Source organism: Sorex fumeus, unplaced genomic scaffold, assembly GCF_029834395.1.
Source record: "Sorex fumeus unplaced genomic scaffold, SorFum_2.1 ptg000039l, whole genome shotgun sequence".
Classification (NCBI taxonomy): Eukaryota; Metazoa; Chordata; class Mammalia; order Eulipotyphla; family Soricidae; genus Sorex; species Sorex fumeus.
This window is the reverse complement of record NW_026606096.1, coordinates 9967786-9995455: the sequence shown is the minus strand read 5'-3', so window position 1 is coordinate 9995455 and position 27670 is coordinate 9967786. Positions and strand designations below refer to the sequence as shown.

The following is a 27670-nucleotide window of genomic DNA, read 5'->3' as shown; positions in this document are numbered from 1 at the left end:
ATTCATCCAGTGTGATGATGATGGTGATGATGATGATGGCAATAATGATGATGTGATGATCCTTTTGGTTTGGGGACCACAGCCAGCTGTAGTCAGCGCTTACTCCCGGTTTTGCTCTCAGGGATTATTCCTGGAAGGTTTAGGGAGCAAAAAGGTTGCTGGGGATCCAATTCAGGTTGGCTGCAGGCTCTGGTCCCCAGTGTGCTAATTATTGAAATATACTATTCCCACGAAACAACTGAATTAATGAAACACTCTAGGTATGTAATTTGCCACCAGCTGACACAGTTGATTGATATAAAATTCTGAAACCATAAGAAATGAGCAGTCTAAAGTTGTAACAATCCCTAATGATGGCAATCTTTGAAAACAGCAAGTAACAAATACAAACAACAGAGCATCACAAATGCCGTAACCAATGCTATCACACCACCTACTCCTCACTTATAATTCCCAAATTTGGAGTCTGTTATGATCAATGGGTCATAATATCAAGTATCAGACAGGTTAAGCCATTTGTGCAAGTCACACTCCTTGCTTGTGGAGTAAACCAGATTAGTCATGCAACCCTTCTCGGATGTTCACATTTAAGAAATTTAAAAAACATGTTTTATATAGCAATTCCATACGTGCAAAGAAGAATGAGAAGAACAAGAGGGTGAGGGGTCTGCAGGGGGGAAGGCAAGGGGTCGTGGGGTGCATGGGCTGGATTTGGCCAAGGGGCTGGAAGAGCAAGGCAGAGATAAGACCAGGCTGGCTAAAGTGCTATGGTTTGGGGAAGGCTCATTAGCGGGCTTATTTATTTTTAAATGTGCAGTGAACCTTGAAACCTTTCCCACCTTCTTTTCTTTTTTTTGGGGGGGGGGGGAGGGGGAGGTCACACCCAGCGATCCAGCGTTGCTCAGGGGTTACTCCTGGCTCTGCACTCAGGAATTACTTCTGGTGATGCTTGGGGGACGCCAGGGGATGCCGGGGACTGAATCCAGGTTGGCCCCAGATGCAAGGCACATGCCCTCCACTGTACTATCACTCTGGCCCCTCCGATTTTCTTTTGAATTGTTGCTTTGAGGCCATAATTAGAGGCATGAGCACTTTTGCTCAAGTTTAACAATTTAGATACTGGGCACAAGGCTGCTATTCAGCACCTGTCATCTCTTCTCCATTTGCCTGCTCTCTAGAGCTGGCTGAAAAAACATACACATTGGACTCCTATCACATAAACAAATGTCAGCAGTGGACGGCGTAAACGCCACCATCCTGTGAAGCTGAACGGATTCATGGTGGTCACCTTGGTGATTCTCTATTACGTTACTGGCCAACATTGCGGCAAGTCTGTTTTTCTCCATCATGCAATGATACAATCAACTTGTAGGTTTGTTTCTAAAACACTCACAGTTTTTCCAGCAGCTCTTTGTATTGTTCATCTCCTCTTCCCCCTTCTACCTCTTGATCCAGCTTTGTGATCAACTCATTCTCAAACTGAAAGCAGAGAAAGAATTTCACAGGAGAATGCTGACCTTAGAATACAAATGATGTGCTAGATTTTACCTTTCTAGATTTAGCCCCAACTCATTCGAGAACTGCATAGCGCTTCCAAGATACACAAAGGAAAATAATACATCACAGCATCCATTAATTGCACACAAAGTCCTATCAAAACTTCCTATACCAGTCTTATGCTACTTTTTTTCTTTGTGGCTAATTTTTTACTGATGCTCAGGGGGACCATTACTGGAAAAAAAAATTATCCAACACATTACTTGGCCGTTTCAATTATGCATTCCAATTTTCTATTTTATCTACTTGGATTTCTTTTCTACATCTCTTTCTTGATGTGATGTCAGTAATCAAACCAAGAGCCTCATGGATACAAAGCAAAGCACGTGCTTTACCACTGGGCTATATACCCCCGGTCCCCTGTCATTCCATTTTGGTAAAGGAATTGCTTCTCTAGAGTTGCATCATTGTGAAATCATCCTTTCAATTCTAACATACCACATAGGTTAAAAACAATGAAGCACGGGGGTTGGGGGGGAAATAAATCAGATAAACTGAGGTCTTCAAATGACAGTCCTGTGCTGTGCAATATTGCTCCATTTGCATTACACAGGTTTCCCCTCAGCTGCCATATTAATGTCTTGCATCAGAGAGGATTAAAATGCATCATGTCCAATGTCAATCATCTAGAGATGACAGTGTTGTTTTAGGAAACACATACAGAAAAAGGACCTTAAATTGGATCCTCTCATTCTGTCTCTTAAGTACCAAATGCAAAGTAAAGGTTCTAGATAAACTATATATGGCATCATTCCGACTAATACTTCTCTGTGTTTAAGAAACTAAGGTGTGGCCCGTGTGCATTTGTGAGATTAGAGAGTTCCCATTCTTACCATGTGGAAATTGCCATTCCCACTGAAATTGAACTCACACTGCATCATATCAAAGAAAATGGGGATGGTGGCTTTCCGGAGCTCTACTTCAGGGGTCAGTGTGACCTCCAGAATGGGTCCCACCATGGATGGGATGAATTTGATTTTGTGGGGACCTGAAAGGAAAGCAAGTGAGGGTGTTAAGAACCAATGGCACAAGAAGCAAAAGTGTTACAATCTTCCTCCACAGGGCCCATCAGAAAAGAAAGGAGTTGATGGTATAGCAGTTCTATTCAGGAGTGACCAAAGACTGTATTTGATTGTCACCATAAAGATAGCTCATTGCCCATATTTCCAGACGAGATGAGTGAGAAATTCCCAAGTCAATTCTCACCTCCAGACAAAGACAAACAAATCTCAGGGTTACTGGGAGTTAAAGAACTCATTGTGGGATGTGTATCACACAGGAGGTGTAGATGGGCCTATTCAAGATTATACACTCACCCAGGTTATACCACATGTCCCGGATTCTAAAGCCGATTTCCTTTCTCATGTCCCCATATCTAGGAAGAAGATCATAAACCAAGAGAAGGATTTGCAGTGGAAATGAATACATATCATAAAATGATAAGGGGAACCAAAAGAGCTTAGGTTCCTTTAAGTCACATTTATTGCTTTCTTTTCTTTTTTTTTTTTTTTTTGAGGGGGCGTTGAATCAGAACCAGTGGTGGCTGGGGGCCACTCTCAGTTCTGTGATCGGGGTCGCTCCTTGTAGTGCTCAGGGGGACCATGTGGATCAGAGATTGAACCATGACAGACCCCAAGCAAGGGAAGTGCAAGGCAAGTGCCCAAACTCCTGCATTATCTCTCTGGCTTCCTCGGTCACATTTATTTTCTGATTTTTTAGTGAAGCACAATAGATTTTTATTGAATGAAACTTGCTTAGTAAGATGTGAGAGAAGAGAAGGAGAAGAAATACTTATTCAACAAGGGCCAGGAGGACTGGTCCATGGTTAGAAGTGTGTCAAAACAGCAGGGTTGGGGAACACGGTGGGAGGTGGTTAGGAAGGGAGCACTGTGCCAATGATAGTTGGAAATAATCACTCTGGACAAGAACTGAGTGTTGAAAGGACGTAAGGGATGGACATAACAACCTTTCAGTACCTGTATTGCAAACCATAATGGCCAAAAGGGGAGGGAAGGAGGGAGGCAGGGGGGGCGGGGAGAGAGAAAGAGAGAGAGAGAGAGAGAGAGAGAGAGAGAGAGAGAGAGAGAGAGAAGAAAAGTGTCTTCCATAGACGCTGGTGGGTGGGAGGGAAAAGCGGACAATTTTGGTGGGTAATGTACACTGGTGAAGGGTTGGGTGCTGGAACACTGTATGACTGAAACCCAATCAGAAACAACTTTGAAACTGTGTATCTCACAGTGATTCATTTAAAAAATTAATAAAGAAAAAAGAAATACATGTTCAAGAAGAACACAGGAGTCTCCAGGGTGAAAAAGCCATCAAAGATAACAGAGACAAGCAAGTGAGATGCAAGTTCTAGAGCAAACCTCTAGGTCACATTTAAGGCTAGGACACTTTTAGAACTGATGTCAGTAGCTAAATAAATACACAAAGACCCCCAAGTAACACCCCCCCCCACCCCAGGAGAACCCTGTACTCAAGAGGAAAGGACTCTAGACAGCAGGAGGAGGCCAAATGCCACACTGAAAAAATGACCTAGAAGATGACATGGACAAATGTCCTCAAAGGAGAAAAGAAAAATACTGATTGCTGTGAAGCAAATAAATAAAACAAAATATAACAGTAATGAAAAGGAAGACAAATAACATATGTGGCCAAAGGTGGAGAACTCGTCCTTGGGGTTCTATTTATTTATTTATTTTTTCAGGTTCGTTGTCAGGCCATACCCAGCTATGCTCAGGTTTTACTTCCTGACTCTGTGCTCAAGGATCATGCCCTGCAGAGCTCTGTGGTGCTGGGAATGAACCGTGGATCAGCTGTGCGCCACACAAGAGCCTTGCCCATGATACTATCTCTCCAGCCCCCCAAGTTTACTGATCGTATTGTATAAGGCGGGCTGGAGTGATAGCACAGCGGGTAGGGCATTTGCCTTGCACGTGGCCGACCCAGGTTCAATTCCTCCAACCCTCTCGGAGAGCCTGGCAAGCTACCAAGAGTATCCAGCCTGCACTGCAGAGCCTGGAAAGCTCCCCATGACATATTTAATATACCAAAAAAAACAGTAACAACAAGTCTCACAATGGAGACATTACTGGTGCCCGCTCGGGCAAATCAATGAACAATGGGAGGATAGTGCTACAGTGCTACTGTATAAGGCACACCTATAAATATAGACAAAAAAGAAAATATGTGCTATTGATTTTCATGCCAGGGTGTGATTTGCATACAATTTCTAAAAGGCTTCTTTTGATAACCACTAGTTGTAACACACACCCAAAAAAAGGGGCACAGGGATCTACAGAGTTTCTTTGGTTCCAGGTGCATCAGCATCACCTGGAAATCTCTTTAAGAAATCATACACCTGTGTCTGTCTCATACCACATACCATATGTCAGAGCTGGAGGGGGGCGGGGACGGTGGAAAAAAATAGAAAAGGGTCATGTTGAAAGTAGTTTTTCAGGGAACTCTAATCACTATAATCTACCCTTTTACCCAGGGGAATACATTTCCTACTCAAGTTACTCTAGTGTCAAAACTGGCATTTTAAAATTTCTCTTACTCTTTTAATTTAACAAAAAATACCCGAACTAATTTTAATATTTCTAGATGAGTTTATCTGATCAATGTCTCACATGTGCATGATAATACATGATAATGCTTCCTACTTTTATGATACAACTATTTCTGCTAAAAATAGAAAAAACTTTTTATATTTACATTTTTATATCCCATGAAGGACTTCACAGTCCTTCATGATAAATCAATCCTTTTAACTAGGCAAACATTGAGTTTCCATGAACTCTGCAACAGACCTGTGATGAAAGCAATGACAAGCTCTCCTAAACCAAACTTCTGCACAGAAAGCCATTGTGAATTCCAAGCCCAGAACCTGGAAAGGTGTTGTTAGGTGATGTGTTAAGTGTCAGTTTGTCTACAGAATTGAGTGAGAGGTGGAACTGTTACGTGATGTGTTAAGTGTCGGTTTGTCTACAGAATTGAGTGAGAGGTGGAACCTCAGTGCCAAAGCAGGCACTCTGGGAAGGGGTAAGTAAGATAGGCGCCAAGTCTGCGATTCAGAAAAGCTGCCAGCAGATGGGCAGACATGCTGAAACAGAAGCATTTGTTTAGCTCTCAGGCCTCTCTCCAGGTCAAATCTATAAAAAGAAGGCCATGGGGACTGGAGAGACAGTACACTGGATAGGGCATTTGCCTTGCATATGGCTGACCCACGTTTGATCCCAAGTATCCCATGTGGTCCCCCGATCACCGCCAGGAGTGATCCCTGAGCACAGAGTCAGGAGTAAGCCCTGAACACAGCCCAAAAAACAAAACAACAACACAATAAAAAAAAAAAAAGAATATGATGATTGATGAGAAAATGGCTGGGAACTTGAGAAAAGAGATGGGGAATGGGAAACAGGAGATTCATAAGGATTACTTGGGGATCTACCTAATAATGGGAGTTCCCGAGGAAAAGTTATTTCTGTGATACCAAAGGGCCTGCTCTGAAGAGAAAGAAAAGACTCCCATTCCTAAGCTTAAACAAATTGAACAGGACACTTACTTTTTCAAAATTTTGTTGCGCTTAGCTTGTGAGAAGGTTTCGAGCTGAAGAGACTCATGGGTGAGAAATGCTACCGCCAAGTGGAAGTAATTGTTCCAGAGCTGTTCAAAAGGAATTATGTGGGTGAAAATGAAAAATGCCATCAATAAGTGTTAGAATAAAGCAGAGCTGAGCCACATGGTAGAAAGTCACTTGTTGGGAATTAAATCCAAACAGGGGCCCAGAGATGTGGTGCTGTTTGGACCCTCTGATATCGGGATGACCTGGATGAGCTCAAAAAACCATTGAGTTACTGGGGCTCCAATCTGGATAAGACACAAGGTGACTTAACTCCTGTACTAACTCTCCAGTTTCTGTAATTACCTTCTTGCTTAATATATTTCCAACTATTACTATTTTCACATTAAAAAAAAACATTTATTTCCTTTATAGAAAAAAAAATTAAAAACCTAGAGTATTTAAAAGACATAGTTCTAGGAAGTGAGCATTAGGAAAGGAGAAAGATAAATACAAGTTCCCATTTGAAAACGATGAAATCTTGAAAGTGACATTTTGTTTTGTTTTGTTTCTGTGTCACACCAAGTGATACTCAGGAATTGTCCTGGTGGCACTGGAGACCCTGTGCTGCCCAGGATCAAACCTGGGATCCTGCAAGCACAGTATGCACTGCAGCCCTTGGAACTCATTCCTCTGCCCCTGACTGTGATGTTTTCTAAACTGAAAGAAACAGTACTCTCGCCTTGCATGAGAATCCACGAACCGTTGAGGGAATCATCTGAAGCGTACCTGAAGTTCAAAGTTCGTCTGTTCCATGAAGACTCGTGTGAGAACATCAGAAAATTGGTTTATAGCACGGAGAAAAACCCTGGAGGAAGGAGACAAAGGTTAAGGAGGCAGCTAAGAATGCTCCTGGGACAGGGTCCATCTATGTGTCAAAACCAGCCACCCTTAATTCTGGACTCACTCCCATCCTGCCTGGGTGTCCGTTCCCTGCAGGGAACTGACTCTCTTCCCTCCAATATCTCTGAAATAAAACTATTTTCTTAAAAACAAAAGAAAGCAACCGAACCAAAACTAAACTTATCAACCCAAGCTCTACTTCTCTCTCAGATCTCCATAGTCTGCAGAGAAAAGCACCGAAGGCCAGTTTCTAGAAAGGACTGTGAGTTTGCTCAAGACTGCATCGACATTTAGGCAGAGGCAACGCAAAAATGACAAGCCTGATCCAAGACTCATGCTCCAGTCTATTGTGTTAAACTCTATCTCGACACTGCTCTTATGTTTTGGTTTTTTAATCATAAAAAAAAAAAACAAAAACAAAACCCTCTATACTTCCCTAAGACTTTGGAGTGGTGGTAAAATCTTAACATTTTTTATGCGATTTTCACTCTTCACCTGTACACAGTTGGGGAGAGTTTTTCGAATCAGGTATCAGAACCATTAACAGTAATTCTTACAAGATTTATATCATAGCTTTTAAAAAAATTTATCAAGCTTTTTTTAGCAAAATATGTATTTTTATTTATTTTCACTTCCATTCCAAAGTCTTTGTCATGGGATTAGAGCAGTGGATTAGATTGTCTTGAAAGAAAGGCTCATTTGCAATCGGTACACCAAGACCCAATACAGACCATGGAAAATTCCGGGGGAGGCTTCAGAAAAGAGTGGGCATCAAAGGAAGGGAAGATGCTATTCAGGTCAAAAAGGTTTCCTTAGGAGACAGCATGTGAGAGGCAATGGAAAGAATCGGGTAAGCGGCATGCTGATAGAGAATACGGGGAAGACACTGCATGGAGAAGCAGGAGCTGGAAGGAAAAGCACAGAACAGCTCAGGGCCTGAGGAAGAGGCAAGCTGGGTCTGGGCAACGATTTTTCTCCAAAGGGAGATATTGGGAGAGAAATGCAGAGAAACAAGGTAGACCACGCTGCAGAGTCTTCGAAGTCAGTGTGAAGGAGACCAAGACAAGTAACTGAAAGATGATGAGGTAGGACTGATGCTGAATGTGAGAAAGACAAGGAGATCGGAATGGAAAGGAGTAGCCACTGGTGGACCAGGTGCTTCTAAGACTATGAGCAATGGAAAGACTCCAGACTTTACAGGTGGTGGATATGAGGAAAAAGAGGACCTATAACACTGCACTAAATCAGACTAGCTACTCGGCAGACTCGGCAGGTATTTAGGGCTGGGTATCACAGGCCCTGCTCTCAGCAGCCTCACCTGCTCTGTGTCATATTCATCACCATCCAGTCTTTGGCATAGACATTCTTTCCAATCAGATCCTTAAACATGATGAAAGTTTCCATGAGGAAGTCCTGCAGAGAACAAAGGAGTTATTGGGAGGAAAACTGCCCCCGGCCCATGGACAAGGGGGCTTCTCATGATCAAGAAATACCCGTGCCATGACAGCCATCCTCTCAATATGATTTTCAGGAATTACAAAGTACACTTAGCACTATCAGACAATTTTTATTTTTAATTTATCACAGAAGCTAGTAAGACGAGCAAAGGGGGGAAAAAGGAAGGAAGGAGTTAATAATCATCTGCTGTTTTTGTTAAAATCCACATTTTGGGGGCCACAAGGATAGTCCAGCAGGAGGGCATTTGCCTTGCACATGGCCAATCCAAGTTCAATCCCCAGCATCCCATATGGTCCCTCAAACACCACCAGAGTGCAGAGCCAGGAATAACCTGAATATTGCTGAGTTAGACCCAAAAAGACAAAAAAAAATCCATATCTTATAAATGATAAAACTGAGGCTGCAACAAAGTAATTGATTCACTTAAGGTCATGGACAGCAGGAAGGAGAACTGAGCAAAGGACTTTTAGAGAACCAGATCTTTGGTTTATTGCTACCCAATGCTTTTGGTTTTTGTTTTGTTTTGTTTTCAAATAAGATCTCCTAAAAAAATCCAGCAAAAACTGTAATTAAGCTGATACTCTTAATAACTCTGAGTCAGTTCCTTTTTAAAAGTAATAAAAGAGAAGAAAAGCATGGTAAGCAAGAAGCCAAATCATGAGTCTTCCTATTCCCGGAACATTACCAGATGCAGTCTGGAAGAGGGTCCTGAGTGATCCCCAAACAGAAACTACAGAAGCAGACTGTGATGCTGGCAGTAAACCAATAACATCCGCACAGACCACACAGCACTGGAAAAAAATTATTCTTAAAAGGAGGCTATGAGCAGAGAGTGTTCAGAAATAGAACAGACCAAAATATCAAAAAGCAGTGTTTTGGAAGTTTTTTTATTTACTAGTTAGCTAAATCTGACATTTTTCAGTGGGATTCCTGAAATAAAAACCCAGGCTAATTTCTCTGGCCTAAACCATGTGAATTATTATGATTGTATTATAATTATATTAATTAATATATATTATTTCTGGCTTTTTGGGTCACACCCGGTGATGCACAGGGGTTACTCCTGGCTATGCACTCAGCAATTATGCCTGGCAGTAGCTTAGGGGACGATATGGGATGCTGGGAATTGAACCCGGGTCAGCTACGTGCAAGGCAAATGCCCTACCCGCTGTCCTATCGCTCCAGCCCCTATTAATGATTTTTTAATTTTATTATTATTATTATTATTCCTATCTTGTGGATTACATCATGCAGCAAGAGTATTGGTAAGTGGGAAGCAGGAGACTTGGGGTTAAACTGCACCTGGGATGCTCCACAGCCCCGGAAGAATCACTCAGGTCCTGCAGGCTGTGCAGCTCCTGAGTCTGCCTTGCAGTTCAATGGATACCACACCTGTCTACCATCAAGTCTGAAAGCTCAGACATTGCTAGTGAGTCTTTTCTAAATATAATTTGTGTGTTCACCTTCAACTTTTTTCTTTTTAATCAAGATAATGGTTTTTTTTTATTTTTCTTTTTTTGGGGGGGGGTCACACCCAGCGATGCACAGGGGTTACTCCTGGCTCTGTACTCAGGAATTACTCCTGGTGGTGTTTGGGGGGCCATATGGGATGCCAGAGATTGAACCCAGGTCGGCCGCATGCAAGGCAAACGCCCTACTCACTGAACTATCCTTCTGGTCCCAGTTTCGTTCATGTTTTTAAGCACTTCTTAATACATAAAACAGAAGTTACCAGGCACCCACAGAGATGGCTTACAGTTATGTCCTGGACGGTTTTGAAAGTACTAATGTACTCGCTGTAGTGACAGTCTTCCATTTGCCGCAGGATGGCAATCATACAAGCAACAAAACTTCCCTAGAAGGAGGGGGAAAAAGTAGAATCACACACTTGAGATTTCTTATGTGACCAACAAAAACAAGATTTGAGAACATTTGCTTTTCTCTAGCGAGTTACCTTAGCAAGGCCCCCACTGATCATTTGAAAAACAGTTCAAAGAGCATTTACTTTGCTATTTCTATATATTGGGGAGGGGGGGTTGCTTGGAGCCACACCAGGCACTGGTTTGGTGCTACTCCCAGCTCTGTGTTCAGGGGTAGGAGTTTAGGGTTCCTCCTGGAAGGGTTTAGGGGAAGTGCCGGGATGGCATCCAAACTTATTGCATGGAAAGTATGTGCTCCAGCCCATTGTGCTATCTCTCTGGCCCTCACCATTTCTGTGTGAAGTAGTCTCTTTGCAGGTTTGGGTTAAGGAACATAGTCAGTGGAGAGTTCGCTCATCCATTCACAGCTATAGTTGGAGGAAATCGGTAGGTCAAGGAATTGAGCTAACGCTAGCCGAGTGAATGGAAAGACCAGATGATTTTATAACATACTAATCACAAGTTTTTAGGAGTGCTTGCTTTTTGCTTAACCAAAGGGAGTGGATGGTGCCATGTGTTACAATCTACATGAAGACTTAACATCAACAGAAATATGAGGGATGAAAGTAAACTGAACACACTCCCTCCACATTGACACAGTATCTGGTTGGAAATGCTTTGTAAGCAGCTTGGGGTTCAATATGGGTGACATACACACATATGCTGCTCAGCACCTGGTAGCCCAGGGCCAAGCATCAATTTTACCACCTGGAAGTTCTGACAGCTTAGTAGGTGCTTGAACACTCTGTGCATATTTCCCATTTGGGAAGGTAACCAGTGAAACCATCTCATAGGACTGGTAAAAGGTTTCAATGAGATGCAAAATGCTTAAAATAGTTTCTGGCACGCACACAAGCACGCGCACACACACACACACACACAATCAGCTAATTATTACTACTATAGTAGTAATTACTAATTACTACTACTATCATTATTACTGGAAGTACTATTCTTCCTACCACTGAGTGGATAACTCCTACCGTTAGTGCTGCTGCTGTTACCCCTCTTATTAGCATTCAAAGGAGGGCAGATCCAGACAGAGCAGTCTACTGAGAATCAGATCACTTGAAATAAGAGGAAATGCTGGGTATGGACCACCAAAGCCCTCATTTTCTGCTCACAAAGACTCATAATTTCCTTAAATCAAATACTACATAAATGTTCAGAGTATTTGGCAAGTGAGTCCTGAGCATCAGCTTTCTTAGTGTGCCGTGTCTCAGCAGGTCTCTGGCTCTAAAGCACTAAAATAGGCTTTTATTTATCGTTCGGTGCCTCTTATGGACGGCTCAGCAGGGTTCGTACTTACCACAGCCTTAATAACTCTCCTCCTTAGCTGTCCTGACTACTGCGTTGTGCCATTCCCGCCCCGCCCAAACATCGAGAACAAGATCAACTTAAGGTCTGAACGAAGGACCGAGGCTTATGGAGGGCTATGAAGCTCTTGTCCACATTCACGTCCCGAGAGCTGCAGGCGCCTCTGGGAATTGGGTTTCTGATCCTCTGAGTCTCCCACCAAGCCAGCAGAATGTCGAGAGCAGCAGCGCAGCACCAGCCCCAGAGGACGATACTCACAATATGGGGAGACTGTCGGTTCATCCCAATCACAGTCCGGTTGATTCGTCTCAGGAGCCGCTCCATGATATTCTTTATATTTGGTGCTGTGGGGCCCTGAGGAGGACACATAAGTGCTGTCACCACCCCCAGACTCAGCCTCACTCTCCTTAACCAAACCTGCCACAGTGAGGTTTTTTTTTTTTTTTTTTAAATTTCATTCAGGGTTTTCCCTACGAAGTACAGTCTTGTCCCAAAGGACAAGCACGGAACAGAGAGATTACAGAGATCACACAGGCCCTCTCCTTGAACATGGCCAACCCCAGTTCCATTCGTGGTAGCACATGGTCCCCCTGAGCACTGATTTCCACTTCTATGTATGCACGCATGTGCTCACACACACCCACACACCCACACACTCCCCTACTCCCCCCTCTTCAGCCCCCAACAGAAGTTAAAATATCAAGTAGCATTATTATCCCCTCTCTATCTTCTTTCCTTTCTGCTTTTTTTGGTCTTTTTCAGTTTGGAAGCCACATCTGGCTGTGCTCGGGAACTATTCCCTGCACATTACTTTGGAATCACTCCTAGTGGAGCTTGGGGGACCATGCAGTTCCAGGGACAGGTGCTGGGATGCCTGCCGGCTAATCATGAGCTCAGCCAGTTAAGCTACCTTGACTCAGATTTTTCCCATTTCTTAGCATGAAAGTGATTCATCCAACCTCTCACAAGATGTTGATTTGCCTCCACATAGGTAATCAATCTGCACTCTACTCCCTACCAGAATCACAAGTTATGCTGGGGTCCGGGGAAAGGGTGTGGGTTTGGATGGGTTTTGTATACAATCAAGACCCCATCTGAGCAATACAAAACTTTATATTCCACTCCAGTAGAAGAGTGGGGCATGAAAATAAATCAATTAAGCACGATACAGGGATGGCCCAGGAAGGTCATCTCTTGAGGGTAGAATACTCACTGCCCAGTCTTGGACCTATCCCGGTACCCTAGCAGGGGAGCTTCTAATGAAACATTTGTCAACTGGACTCAAAAGGGAAAGAACTCATAAGCAAAGGGAAAAAAGAATAAGCATTTTAAAAATAAAGACATAAGAAGAGTAAAGAGAACAGCAAAGTCTTGGAATGAGCAGGAATGTACCGGAAGGAACTTCATGGAGGAACTTATTGTAGCTGAACTTTAAAGAATGAGGACAATGTGGAGATAAAGCGTTAGAAAAGAGGAAGGAATCCTGAGCTATTAAAAACATATGGTAAATCCAAGATGGCTCAGCCAGTGGTATGTGTAGTGGTGTTGGGGGCCAAGGGGGTAGTGCCAAAGTACTAGAGAGGGGACAGAAATATGTCATTTCTTTTGAGTTCCAGAAGAATCAGATTCAGGGAGAATGACAAAATGAGAACTTCTCAGAAGCTCAGGCCTATCTCTAAGAAAGTGGCTAGGTGCCAATGTATAGGGGAACAGAGGTTTCAGCATCAGCACAGACAGTATCTCAATAGACTGCAGTTTCCAGCCCTCACAGGGATCTCAGTGACCGGTAGGCTGGGAAGGTTGGCCAGTAGTAGTGAGCAGACTGATTTTCCTGGACTGAGACCCGACGATTCCTCCGCCCTTCTCGGAGAGCCCGGCAAGCTACCGAGAGTATCTCGCTCACACGGCAAAGCCTGGCTTGTTACCCATGATGTATTCGACATGCCAAACACAGTAACAAGTGTCACAATGGAGACATTATTGGGCCCGCTCGAGCAAATCGATGAACAATGGGAGGACAGTGACAGTGACAGTGAGAGTGAGACCTGATGAGCTGAACCAGGGAAGCCTCTTTAGTCTCCTCCCATGGGGCCCAGCATGTCCCACCCCTGGGCCGGTCTAGTCCCAAGGCCTGAGTGAGTGCTGGGTGGGGCTGTGTCCATGATGCCACTCACCACATCCTTCCGGTCCAGCACTTCCAGGATGTTGCTCAGGAGCTGCGAGCTGGCCTCATGGTCGGGCTTGCTGGAGTGGTCATCCAGCTGGCCGCTGAGCTGGTCTATGAGCAGAGGCAGCAGCATCTCTCTGGACTCTGAGGAAGAACACACAGAGTGCTCACCAGGAGCAGGGAGAGCATGGCCCGCACGCCCCGCTCCCTCCCCCACCCCATGCTCCCTCTTCCTGTCCCCACTGCTCCTCACTCTGAACTGACCTTGTAGGGCTTGGGAAGCTTCAGGCTGGGGACCTGAACTTCAGAGTCCTGTCACTTGATTTTAACTCTAAAAGTGATCTGTATCAGGCTGGAGCAATAGTATAGTGGGTAGGGCATTTGCTTTGCACGTGGCCAACCCAAGTTCAATTCCCAGCATCCCATATGGTCCCCCGAGCACTGCCAGGAGTAACTCCTGAGTGCAGAGCCAGGAGTAACCCCTGAGCATCGATGGGTGTGATACAAAAAGCAAAAAAGCCCAAACAAGCAAACAAAAAAAGGTGATCTGTATCATAGGTGCATGCACAAATTATTTCACACACAATACTGAACGAATTTAAGTAATGCTGTATTTTTAATTTTTTAAAATGTGTTTTATTTGGGGCCTGGGATCTAAGCAGTGCTCAGGCGGTTCGGTGGCCAAATTAGTGATTCTTGGCCAACTAGACCAGTGACTCAGTGCAAGGGCCCAAAGATGCAGTGATGCTCAGCCCAAGCAGTGCTGGGGATACCTGGGCCGACTGAGGTTGCTGGGTCCTCCAGAAAACTGCATCTAGTATGCACCCTAACCACTGTACTCTTATCTCTCAGTTCTTCATTTTTGGGGATGGGACCACACCCAGTGATACTCAATGGTTACTCCTGGCTCTGTACTCAGAAATCACTCCTAGCAGTGCTCAGGGCACCACATGGGGTGCCAAGGATCAAACCTGGTTCAGCCACAAGGCAAGCATTCTACCAGCTGTACTATCACTAAGGCCCTGGCCCTTTATTTAAAAAAAAAAAAAAAGTCAAGTTTATAATTGAAAGCTAAGTCCTATGAAACTAATCAAGCACACAAGTGATATCAGTTTCAAAATTAAACAAGTTAATGTTTAAGAGAGAGCATTTAGCATACGATTCCTAAAAATGCTGAATTTTACTACTTCTCTTTTTCACAGATATTCTGTTTACTTCTGCAGGCCAATGGAGTTTATAAAAGAAAGTTTACCTTTTTACTACTTCCTTCTGAGATCATCATGATTAAGAAACATTATGAATCCAGCTAGTCCGACACTAATGAAAATGACTACCAGCTATGCTAACTGTGCCTCTAATGAGAACCATCCTGGACTGTTTGTTCCCGGGCTCAAACACTTTACTCTGTGATCTCATTTATCCCTTCAGCTTTCCAGAGATTTTCACAGTGTATTAAGGTGCATAGTATTATTGTGTCTTATACTGAAAAACATTCACCAGTTTTGGAAGCTGGAGAGGGTCGGGCTTGTGCCTTGCATGCGGTTGACAAAGGTTCAATCCCCACTATCTCATGTGGTCCCCTATGTCCAAGTAAGCTGTGGACACGGCCAGATGTGGCCCCTTAACATTCCCTCCCCCACCAAAAGAAAAAAAAGAACATTCACAAGGATTTATTTTTTTGCACTACCTCCATCTATATCCCTCTAATAACTACTTCTAAGATTTATAAGGCCAGGAAAATCAGAGCCAGAAGAGGCTGCTGATGATTTAACCTACTTAAGGCCTTCTCCCACTGCATTAGAAGCTGACTCTTAGGGAAGGTCACTCATTAGTCCTACTGGCCAGGTGAAAGGCCAGGAGGGGTCTCCCATGAATACCCCACTGAGCTTCTCGAGCACTGAGAAGTCCTGCTGGTCCTCAGCCCATTCTAGCAACAGAGACAGGTGCTCATCCCCCCCGCCCTACTGCTGGTGTCTTGGAAAAGGTTCCCCCAGTTGCCACCCAAACAAGTTTTAAGACTTACTGGGAAATGTCCCACAACAACTCTGGGACAAGAGCATAGTTACTAAGATGTAGTGGCTACGTGCTTGACTCTGATTACTAAATGAAACATGTTTATGAGTGTTAAGAGATTTCTTCCATCCATAGCCCCCCCCCCAAAAAAAAACCAGTATGTTGGTTGTGGTTCACTCTTCAAACTCCTTTGATCTATAAAGCTTGCCAAATTCTCTGTAAATACTTGCTCTGTGATCAGTTTTCAACTACTGATACGACTAAGCATGGGGGAGTCCGGGGTGGAGAGACGTATAATTAGCAGTCTGGGTCAGTACAAGTGCAGGGGTCATGTTATATCCCCGTCCCTCTGCTCCTGACCCAGTTCCTGCCCCTCTCCGCCCCTGGACTCACAGGTCGTACTCTCAGTATAGGTTGGATAATTTCTCTAAAAGGTTTCTATTTTGAGGAAAAAGCTCTCTAATTAACAAACACCTACTAATGGTTCTAAAGATAAAAGCACACTTGACTTTGCTTACTGCTGGAAAAGACCCAAAGTGATTTCAGTGCTATGTAAAACCAGTTTCTTCCATGATGCAGAAACAACAACAAACAATTAACAAGGGCGCTATGGAGATTTTCCTGTGAAAGCCAACTGCTGATGAAAGAAGCAGCACAACTAGAAGCTCTGCCTCAGCTGCCTTGGCCGGGTTACCTGACTGTCGAAAAAGACTGCTCTCTACTATCTTGGTCATGCAGTTGAGTTTCTGGCGCACCAACTGGTTGTCAGGAATGCTTTGGATGAACTTGCAGAAGAGCAAACTGGAAGAGAAAGTCCTATGGTTAGCATTTTCCTTCTGCTGCGTGGAAGTTAGGACGACACCACTCTCCACGACTGTGAGACCAGGCTACAGAGCAACGAGTCTGGGACGCTCTTCCCGAAGATCCCAGATCTGTCTCTATGAAGTGCCTGTATTCCAAGTTCAGTATACTTCATATGGCGGGCTCTGTTCCAGCTGTCAAAGTACATCTAAGTCATCAATATTTGCACACCAGCCTGAACACTAAGTTTTTGCAAAACTCTTTATCTGGCTAGCCCCCTTCCTTCCCCTCCACCCTGATTTAGCATCCTGAGGATCTTAAGTTGGAAGCATATCATTATGTTCTTTGCTATGCAGTTAATTTCATGTCTGTGTGTCTTATTTCCCTGAAGAAAAGAGCAAAACTCTGAGAGGAGGGGTGGACTGGTTGGAATTGGGTCTCCTTAAATAGCTTCCACAGAAGCAACATCAATGGGTATGTTCAGTTCCTACATGTATGAGAATAACGGCAAATGTGCTTCACTGTTAAAGTCAAACCCAAATGCTTTTGCTACTTACCTGAGCTCCACGGGATCAAACACAAGTCTGACATCATTAATTATGCTTGGAAGGTACTTCAAAGCTGCCCCCTATAAGAAAGACACTGAAGCTCAATTCAGTTGCCAAGAAGGAATGAACACAGAATTTGGTGCGTGATGCCCGGAAGGACTGTGCTTGGGTCTTCAACACAGAGGCTCTCGCGGACCAGAGGAAGCTGATGTTGCTTGAGGAAGCTTTTATAATCTTTTCTTCCCTATAGTTACAGTTGGAAGATAGAATTTTTGTCTTCACTACCAATAGGCATACTTGTCAACTTAAAATGTTTTTTTTTCTAAGGAGGCTAAAATCTTGATACCTTCCTCACAATGGTCTTATAAAAGAGAAAAGGACAGTAATGCTCAAATTTTGTGTTTTCAGAAATTGTACACCTTACATGTGAAAAATGAGTAATGATGGAGCTTGGGGTGCAGGACAGAAGCCCTGGATGTGAGCCTCCACATTATAAATAAAGCAAACTAAGAACAGCCACCACCAAAATCACGAAACACTGAGAATGGTGAATATGATAGGGACATTGGATGTCCAGAAAGAATTGAAGAACTAAGAATAAAAGCCTCCTAACTGCAACATCCCTAGGCCTTATTGATTGAATTCACAGGGACCACAAAAAGTCATTCAAGTATATGGATAAGCTTATCTCTGGCAAAGTGACATTTGAAAAGACATAAGCATAATTGATAGTATATAATAAACATCATAAACAATATGTAACAAACATCATAAACAATTCATAATAAGTAAAGCAACGTATAATACAAAAGCATAAATGTACAATCAATATTTCCCTCTGTCTTCTAGGAATCATCCTAAAATTTACAAGCTTCCCAGGAATTCTCTTGACTGCTCTCAGATCACAGCCAGTTGCGTGTGGTGCCAGCACAGGGCCACCCACAAGGATGCCTGCCAGGCTCACCTTGATCTTGACAGCCTCCTCCAGGGGTCGGTCCATTAGCGTATTAAAAGCAAGAAATAACTGACGGATTGAATCATTAAATTCATCTCCATCTTCACTTTGGCCATAAAATCTTGACAAGGAAGAAAGGAACCATAGTCAGATATTTTTGTCATTAGAAGAAAAATTTCTTTTTTCCCCCTAACTTCATTTAAACACTATGGCTTATGAAGTTGTTCATAATACAGTTGTTTCAGGCATTCAATGTTCCCACAGTAATCCTACCACTAGTGTGGTCTTCCTTCTACCAATGTCCTCAGTTTCCCACTCATTCCCCCCAAATCTGCCCCCTTAGCAGACACAAAATAATTTATCTTATATCTCTTATCACAACAAAATGGCAAGTGGAATTATCAACAAATAGTTCAGTAAAAGAAAATTTGAGAAAGCTGCTATATCTCACAATGGTATTATTAGGATCATTGTCTGAGGATTTACTTAGCTGTTTGTTGCTAATTGATCAAAGGAAAATTCCAAATAGACTTTCTGCCTGAACAAAGCTCACGGGTTACTGCTTTGGTTGTGAAAAGGGCTGTCAGGGGGCATCTTAAATGGTTTCAGCGAGAAAACTAGGTCAAAAAGCAGGGGAGCCATTGGTTTCCACTTAATCCACTAGATCAGTGGTCAGGTAAAGACTCTCCCAAACTGCCTAACTTTCTGGTTCTGGTCCTGGGGAAAGCACCTCCCAGAGGCCTCATGCCCAAGTCGATGATGGGCCTTTCTGCACAGAAGGGAGGTGGCAGGAAGCTCCAGGTCACAAATGAGTCCCACCTGTCAACCTTCCTGTACTCACTTGTAGAACAACAATTATGCAGGGGACATCCAACCCCAACATCCCTGATGCCCCAGATCACCACATTTGAACCTCCAGCACCCTCCATGGTCATCCTCATTTTATGCCACTCGGATCAGTTAACCTCATCTAATCAAACCCTGGTGAACTAGCTGAACATTCCCTTTTTGAAAAAAAAAGTTATTGAATCGCCGTCAATTATAAAGTTATCCATGATTAAGTTTTGAGTGTACAAGTTTCCAGCACCAATCCCTTCACCCACATTCACTTCCCTACACCAGTGTCCCCACTTTCCTCATGCCCTTAGGCCTACCTCTATGGAAGGCCCCCTTTTTTTTTTACTCTTTTTCTTATTAGGCATGGTGGTTTACAAAAACGTAATCGATAGGATATCATAAACACTACCTCCTTTCAGCACCCAGTCCTTGTCCAGAGGATCACTTCCCTCTATCATTGTCATAATGGTTCTTTCTCTGATCTATCCTCCCTTCCTGCCATAGTGGCAAGCGTCCTACTAAGGACCAGTTCTCTGGATCTTCATTTGTACTGCCATCATATAAAAATGATTCCCCTATTATGCTTCTTTATATCCCACAGATGAGTGATATTATTCTGTGTCTATCCCTCTCCTTCTGATTCCTTTTGCTCAGCATGATACTCTCCAGATCCACCCATGGATCAGCAAATTGCATGACTCCCTAAAGATTCTTTTTTTGTCTTTGCTTTGGGGCCACAACTGGTGATACTCAAGGGGTCACTCCTGGAGGGGTTTGGGAAACCAAATGGGGTGCCGGGATTGAACAGGGTTGGCTGTGTGTAAAGCAAGAACCTTACCTGCAGAACTATCTCACTAGCTTTGAAGAAGATTCTAACAATAGATAAAGAAGCGCATCAACTCAGAAATATTCTGATCCTCATCTAATCTGCAGATCAGTGACTGTCATTCTGCCCTCTGTATTGCACTGCTGTGGCTGACCTGCTCAACCTGAGGACTATGCCAGGACACAGACCCTGAGTCTTTTTATTTTATTTTATTTTATTTTTGTAAAGTAGTTCACAATGTTTGATTACATTTAATATTTGAACACCAATCCTACCACCATTACACCTTCCCACCAGCATATTTTGGATGTTCCCATCCCTAACTTCAACTTCTGCCCCAGAGCAGAGCCGAAATAATTTATTTTGTATTGTTATGAGTAAACCGCTGAAAATGCTCCAAAAAAAAAAAACTTTCCTTAGAGAAGTCTGTGTGAATATTGCTGTATTTCACCCAGGGGCCATTAAGCCCTCCTGTAAGAGATTATCCATATGCTGTTAATGGTTAAGCCATGTGTACACACACACACACACACACACACACACACACACACACACACTCTTGGAACATGAGTGGTAAGAGATATTGCGGTCCAGGGATAGGTGTACTTGTGGGTAAGGTTAGGCCCGAGAGTTGGGCTGGGCCTCACCCGCCCCCCTCTGGGGTGCCCCAAACGAAACAACTTGGTATAGGCTCTGGCGGCATGGCTATGATGAGTTGTTTAATACTCTCTTCTGAGAGAAGAAAAATGAGTCTCTAGATTGAGGCCATTGATGATATTATCTGGCACCAGTCAGAGTTGTCTTGTGGGCATGACTGCCAAGTTGCCAGAAACAGAAGGACATGGGGCAGACCCTGAGTCTTCACTGATAAGGGAGATTACAGTACTCTGATTATTGTTAAGACTTGCCTACCAATGGAAATTCTGGTTCTGTCTCATAAATAAAAATCAGTAGTCCTTTGGCTGGAGTGATAGCACAGAGGGTAGGGTATTTGCCTTGCACGCGGCTGACTTGGCTGACCCAGGTTCAATCCTTCTGCCTCTCTTGGCGAGCCCAGCAAGCTACCAAGAGTATCTTGCCCACATGGCAAAGCCTGGCAAGCTACCCATGACGTATTTGATATGCCAAACACAGTAACAAGTGTCACAATGGAGAGGTTACTGGGCCCGCTTGAGCAAATCGATAAACAACGGGAGGACAGTGACAGTGACAGTCCTTTGGCTTATTTCTTACCAACACCAGAGTCCCAGATTGCAGTTTAAGTGCATAAATCCTAAGAAGCAATTTTACTACCATAATGAGGTAAAAACGATAGTTTTAGGGTTACACCCAAAGGTGCTCAGAATTTATTCCTGGGTCTGTGCTCAGGGATCACCTGACAGAGCTCAGGAGATCATATGCAGTGCCAGGGAATGACTCTGAGTTAGCAGCATGCAACACAAGAGCTCCAGCCATTGTGATAACACTTCAGACCCCAATTTTCAAGAGAATTCTGCTGATGGTTTTTTCAATATATTTTATGGTCTAATCGCAAGATATTTAATTCACTTTGAGCTTACTTTTATGAACGATGTGAGGTATGGTTCTAATTTCATATTTTTATATGGGAATCTCCAATTTTCCCAGCACCATTTGTTGAGTTTTTATTTTATTTTATTTTAGTGTTCCACTTCATATATTTAGCTCCTTTGTCATAGATTAGCTGTCCATAACTCTGGAAGCTTAACAAAGACACTCAATTCTGTTTCATTGGTGCGGAGGTTTCTCTTTAGTTTAGTACCATATAGTTTTAATTATTATAGCTTTATAGTATAGTTCAAAGTTGGGAAATATGATGTCACCAATCTTCTTTTTCTCCTTAAGATTGTTTTAATTATTTGAGGAGCTTTATGAGTCCATACAATTTTTAATAGGGTTTGTTCCATGTCTTTGATAAAGTAATTGGAATTTTAATGGTTATTGCATTAAATCTGTATAGTACTTTGGATAGGATGATCACTTCAACAATGCTGATTCTTTCAATCCATGAACAGAGAATGTCTTTCCATGGAAATTCAATTATTATTGGAGAACAGGGGAAGTGCTGGAATGTGGGTAAAAAGTTACTTGCCTTTTTGTAATATCATGATTGTTGCTATTTCCAGGAATGCAAACTAGGAATCATTTTATTCCTATTTATTAGTTTCTCCTAAAAGCTAAGCATGGGATTTGCAATGAAACATCTATCTCAGGGATAATCTTACCCCCCCCCCCCCCCAAAATGCACATGCACTCCCTCCATTACCAGCTTGGGATCTGAGGCTCATATTCCATGTCATGAGGAAGAAGCAGTTGCTAAATTAAATACAACCTTTCCCAGAAGAACTTGTCTCCCCAGAGCTGTCACTGAAAATTCTGCTAATCCAAAAGGTTCTCATATGGATCTTCATATATGACTTTATAGTCTGCCTCCACCTTCAGCCCTCAAATTCTGAAATTTGGCAAGTCCATACAAAACCCACCTACTCGCGGAGCTAAATTTCAGCATGATGATTAAGAAAAAAACTGTGAAAAAAGAAAGTTAGCAAAGCTATTTTATTAGTAAACATTACCTCAAGTAGAGTACTCGAGATTGGATGATAAATCGAAACAAGTACTTTAAGGCTTTCAAAGCAGCAAAGAGCATTTCTGTCTTGCTGGAGTCATCTGCATTAGCCACATAATAGTTCAGTACCTTGGAGAGTTTCCTTAAAAGAGCGAGAAAGGGGGGAATAAAATGTCATTAGGGGAAAGTGGCACTCCAGGTCTGGGGTCAGGCTATAGAGGAAAGAAAACGAGGCATCCCCCCCTTTCAATCACTGCTTTCCTTCATCCAGTTCTTCTATATGCCACATGAGTTTGTCTTTCTTTTGCTTCATTTAATATGATATAACACTTGACTCCAGAGTGCAGGAAAGAGGACAGTGAAGGAAAGAAATAGAAGTGGGGGGTTGGGGCTGGAGCAATAGTACAGCGGGTAGGGCGTTTGCTTGCATGCGGCTGATCTGGGTTCGATTCCCAGCATCCCATATGGTCCCCTGAGCACCAACAGGAGTCATTCCTGAGTGTAAAGCCAGGAGTAACCCCTGTGCATTGCTGGGTATGACCCAAAAAGTCAAAAAAAAATGAAGGGGAAGAAGAGACAGGCAGGAAGCAGGGATCAAGGGGATCTGAATATACTTATGGTGTATAGGAGTGGTACAGCTAAATATCCAAATCATAGTGTCCACAACACTGAAAACAAGACATCCAAAGATGCCTGCCAAGGTGAAAGGTTGGGAATGGTAGTAAGAGGTGGGACGGACCCAGGGGGAACCCTATTGGTAGGAAGACACTGGTAGTGGGATTGGTGCTGGAACACAGCATGTCTAACTCCACTGACCAATCCCATGTCAGTATCCTTTATAGTCCTGCAACTGGATTGATGGTCCAGGTTACTATTTACTCTAGTGAAGCTGCTGCCTGCTTGAAAAATGAGGCTTCCTGGGGGAGAAGGATCCATCACTGGTATACCTGCTCTTCTCCAGTGCAGAGGGCATTGTATTCATTGTGCCAATTGAAGATTATACAACCATGACACCTCTTTCATGTCTCTAATATTTTGTACAACTTTGGGCTTTCATACAAAGAAAGCAGAGAACTTTCTCATTGGGCTCAGTAAAGGACACAATAGACAGTGACATACATGGCCTGATACAGCAAGGAACCCTGATGGATTAGTCAAGGGCTATCAGACGATCCTATGCAAGCCACACTCAAAATTCTCTTTTCACACTTCAACTGTATTATGGCCAGTATTTACCATGTCATTCTGCAAAATAAATGGTACGTAAGGGGCGAGGTGACAATTTTCCTTTGATGGAACACAAGGCCACACTGGGCCAAATACTCCAAAAGGAAGTATAGAGTAAACAGAATAGCTTGCTACCAGGGGATTATAGGGGGCAAAAGAAGACTGCCCTATGGAAAGGTAGCAACCACCGCTTGTGTGCAGAAGAAAACTTTATTCTCCTCCATAGGAATGGAGTGTTTTCTCTGCTTTAACAAAGGAAACACATTCTACAAAGCATTTGTGTAGGGTTGAGGATCTGACCCACATTCTAAACAAACTTGTACTTCTTTTTATAATTTTGATCCTACAAACAGCCAACTCTTTCAAAGCCCTGAGGCTGGTTCTGTATCCTTTATTCCGCTCATAATTTTTCTTAATGCTTCACTCTGGTGTTCTGAATTTTTTGGGGAGGGTGAGACTTGGGGCCACACACAGAGATGCTCAGGGGTTACTCCTGGGTCGCACTCAGGAGTTAGTTCTGGTGGTGTTCAGGGGAGCATACTGGAGGCTGGGGATGGAATCCAGGTCAGCTGCATGCAAAGTAAACATCCTACTTGACATATTATTGCTTTGGCCCTGGTGCTCTAAACTCTTTAAAAAAAAATCACTTTCTCTTTTTCTTTTTTCTGTCTTTTTATTTTTGCTGTTTGTGTCACACCCAGCGATGCACAGTGGTATGATACTCCTGTCTCTGCACTCAGGAATTACTTCTCGAGGTACTCAAGGGACCATATGGGATGCTGATGCTGGGAATCGAACCCAGGTCGGCTCATGCAAGGCAAACGCCCTACCCGCTACTGCTCCAGCCTCCCCCCCACCCTTTTAATACCTTTTTAAAAGGCAGAGCCTAAAGTCAACATCTCTCCCATGATGAAAACCCATTTGTGGCTAATATTCTCACCCAGAAGTTTAGAACACATTTAGTTTATCAGCACCTTCAGTCCCTTTGCCTTCATCCCAAACACGCCCACTCGAGGAGTAAAACACTGATCTCACAACCACACGCAGTTTCCTGGAATGCTACTTACACATAGGCCAGCGTGGCGCTGAAGTGCTTGTAAATGTAGGTTTCAAGGACAGGATTAAAATTCTGAAACTTGATGTCTCCTATTAGTGAAATAATAAAAACCTGCCAAAGGGGGAAAAAAAATTCAATAGATTCTCAAAGAACAACTCCCAAAGATTCTCTCAACAAGCTAGATTTTAACTCTTGATGCATTTTTTCCTTCAGCAGCAATCTCCAGTTTATTATTTCAGAGTTACCGTCAAGTCTTGGGATTCCCATGAGGAGAGAAAATGCTATGTCAGGCACTCAACCGACTGCTCTGAAACAACAGAAGGCAGCAGCCCTGGCCATAGGTGCCCAGGTAACTGAAACTGGGGATAACAGGAGGAAGGACATTGGGGAATGCAGGCTGCCCCAAGAATGCAGCCAGGGTTATGCCCCTAGGCCATCTTTCTCCTACAGTGGGAGAGGCCCAATAACTGAGTATCACCTGACTTTTGCTTCTGAATTTCCTCCTCTTATGTTAATGCCTAACACTCTGTGTGTGTGTGTGTGTGTGTGTGTGTGTGTGTGTGTGTGTGTGTGTGGAAAGGGGGTGGAAGGTTCCCTCTACAAATAAGCACATTGTTCCCACTCAAGATACTATACAAAAGAAAGGGCACTTGACTTAGGGATTACACATGTGTCCACTGCTCATGGCTTTGTACCACAGGATTCTGTCTCCGGACCATGCCCCAGAAACTTTTCCCATAAGTGGGACTGGTGTGGTCTCAGATGGGGGCGTTGCCTCTCTACCTCACATCCTTTTCTTTAGTCCAGTAAGCACCTCTTGAATTTGCCAGTTTCTCCAAGTGATCTAAATTTACAAAGTAACCTTCTTCCTTGGCTGTAGCATTCAGGTAAAATTCCACACAATTATAAACAACAATGCATTGTCTGATTGTGTCAATTCACTCCCACTCCTGGCCTTCCCAGGCCCTGACATCATCTGTTTTTATTTGAATTTTACCTCTTGGAATGAGTTGTGCTTTAAAGTGCATTGTGTAGCAACTTAAGTGTCTGCTAGGTTGTCTATTGTGCATAATGGAACTAAGATTCATGTCTGACTTCTGAGCTCTCTCTTCTACATGACTACTCAAGCCCACAAATACAACAAACCACAATCTTCTTTGTTAATGATGCCTCTCAGTTTATGAGCAGGAAATCTAAGAGTTAAAGGGACTCCTTATTTCTAATGTAAAGAAACATCTTGTTTGCCCTTCTAAGAATGTATATAAGATTGAAGATTAAACAGGAAAAAACAAACACAGGCCTTGAAAATAGTCAATTATTTTCAAATTCACTTATAGGAATTTAGTCTTAAGAAACGATCAGCTCTTCTCTAAGATCAGGGACAAGACAAGGATGCCCACTCTCTCCACTGCTGTTCAATATAGTACTGGAAGTACTTGCAATAGCAATTAGGCAAGAAAAAGATATTAAGGGCATTCAGATAGGAAAGGAAGAAATCAAGCTCTCACTATTAGCAGATGATATGATACTATACTTAGAGAACCCAATAACCTCCACCAAAAAACTCCTAGAAACAATAGACTTGTATAGTAAAGTTGCAGGCTATAAAATCAATACCCAAAAGTCCATGGCTTTCCTATACGCAAACAGTGAGAGAGAGGAAAGCTAAATGAAAAAATCAATCCCGTTCACAATTGTGCCCCAGAAAATCAAGTACCTAGGAATCAGCTTAACTAAGGAAGTAAAAGACCTGTACAAAGAAAACTACAAAACACTACTTCAGGAAATAAAAGAGGACATGAGGAAATGGAAAGATATCCCCTGCTCATGGGTCGGGAGACTTAACATTGTCAAAATGGCAATACTACCAAAAGCATTGTATAAATTCAATGCAATCCCTATAAGGATACCCATGACATTCTTCAAAGAAATGGAGCAAACACTCCTGAAATTTATATGGAACAATAAGCCCCCACGAATAGCTAAAGCAATTGTTGGGAAAAAGAAAATGGGAGGAATCAACCTCCCTAACTTCAAACTTTACTACAAAGCAGTAATAATCAAAACAGCATGGTACTGGAACAAAGGCAGAACTGTAGACCAATGGAACAGAGTTGAATACACTGACATCTCCCCTCAATCATATGATCATCTAATCTTTGACAAAGGTGCAAGAAATGTGAAGTAGAGTAAGGAAAGCCTCTTTAACAAATTATGCTGGCATCACTGGATGGCTACTTGCAAAAAAATGGGCTCAGAACTCTGCCTAACACCATGTACAAAGGTAAGATCAAAATGGATTAAAGACCTCAACATCAGACCAGAAACCATAAGGTACATTGAAGAAAAAGTTGGCAAAACCCTCCATGATACTGAGGCTAATGGTATTTTCAAAATGCCACGCCACTGGCCGAGCAAGTGAAAACAGAGATAGATAAATGGGACTATCTTAAACTAAGAAGCTTCTGCACCTCCAAAGAAACAGTGACCAAAATACAAAGACAGTCTACAGAATGGGAAAGAATATTCGCCGAATACACATCTGACAAGGGTTGATATCAAGGATATACAAAATACTGGTTGAACTCCACAAGAAGAAAACATCCAACCCCATCAAACAATGGGGCAATGAAATGAACAGAATCTTTCTCAAAGAAGAAATCAGAATGGCAAAAAAGCACATGAGAAAATGCTCTACATCATTAATCATCAGGGAGATACAGATCAAAACCACAATGAGATACCATCTCACACCACAGAGACTGGCCCACATTCAAAAGAACAAAAGCAACGGTTGTTGGCGCGGATGTGGCGAGAAAGGGACATTCCTTCACTGTTGGTGGGAATGCCGACTGGTTTAGCCCTTTTGGAAAACAGTATGGACGTTCCTCAAAAAATTAGAAATTGAGCTCCCATTTGACCCAGCGATACCACTCCTGG

At 43.0% G+C, this 27670-nt stretch overlaps 1 protein-coding gene across 1 annotated transcript in view; it reads right to left on the bottom strand.

The window, feature by feature from the left end:
• DOCK5 (dedicator of cytokinesis 5) overlaps positions 1-27670 on the bottom strand; it is a 234346-nt gene that overhangs the window by 36909 nt on the left and 169767 nt on the right. Inside the window, exons 21-34 of the mRNA XM_056118939.1 lie at positions 24741-24841; positions 22454-22588; positions 18209-18320; positions 17254-17324; positions 16590-16696; positions 13890-14026; positions 11974-12069; positions 10236-10334; positions 8340-8434; positions 6908-6986; positions 6122-6222; positions 2874-2932; positions 2391-2545; positions 1394-1479 (exon numbers count right to left, since the gene is read on the bottom strand). Coding sequence (XP_055974914.1) covers positions 1394-1479; positions 2391-2545; positions 2874-2932; positions 6122-6222; positions 6908-6986; positions 8340-8434; positions 10236-10334; positions 11974-12069; positions 13890-14026; positions 16590-16696; positions 17254-17324; positions 18209-18320; positions 22454-22588; positions 24741-24841 — 1433 coding nt within the window. The remainder of the gene's footprint in view (positions 1-1393; positions 1480-2390; positions 2546-2873; positions 2933-6121; positions 6223-6907; positions 6987-8339; positions 8435-10235; positions 10335-11973; positions 12070-13889; positions 14027-16589; positions 16697-17253; positions 17325-18208; positions 18321-22453; positions 22589-24740; positions 24842-27670) is intronic.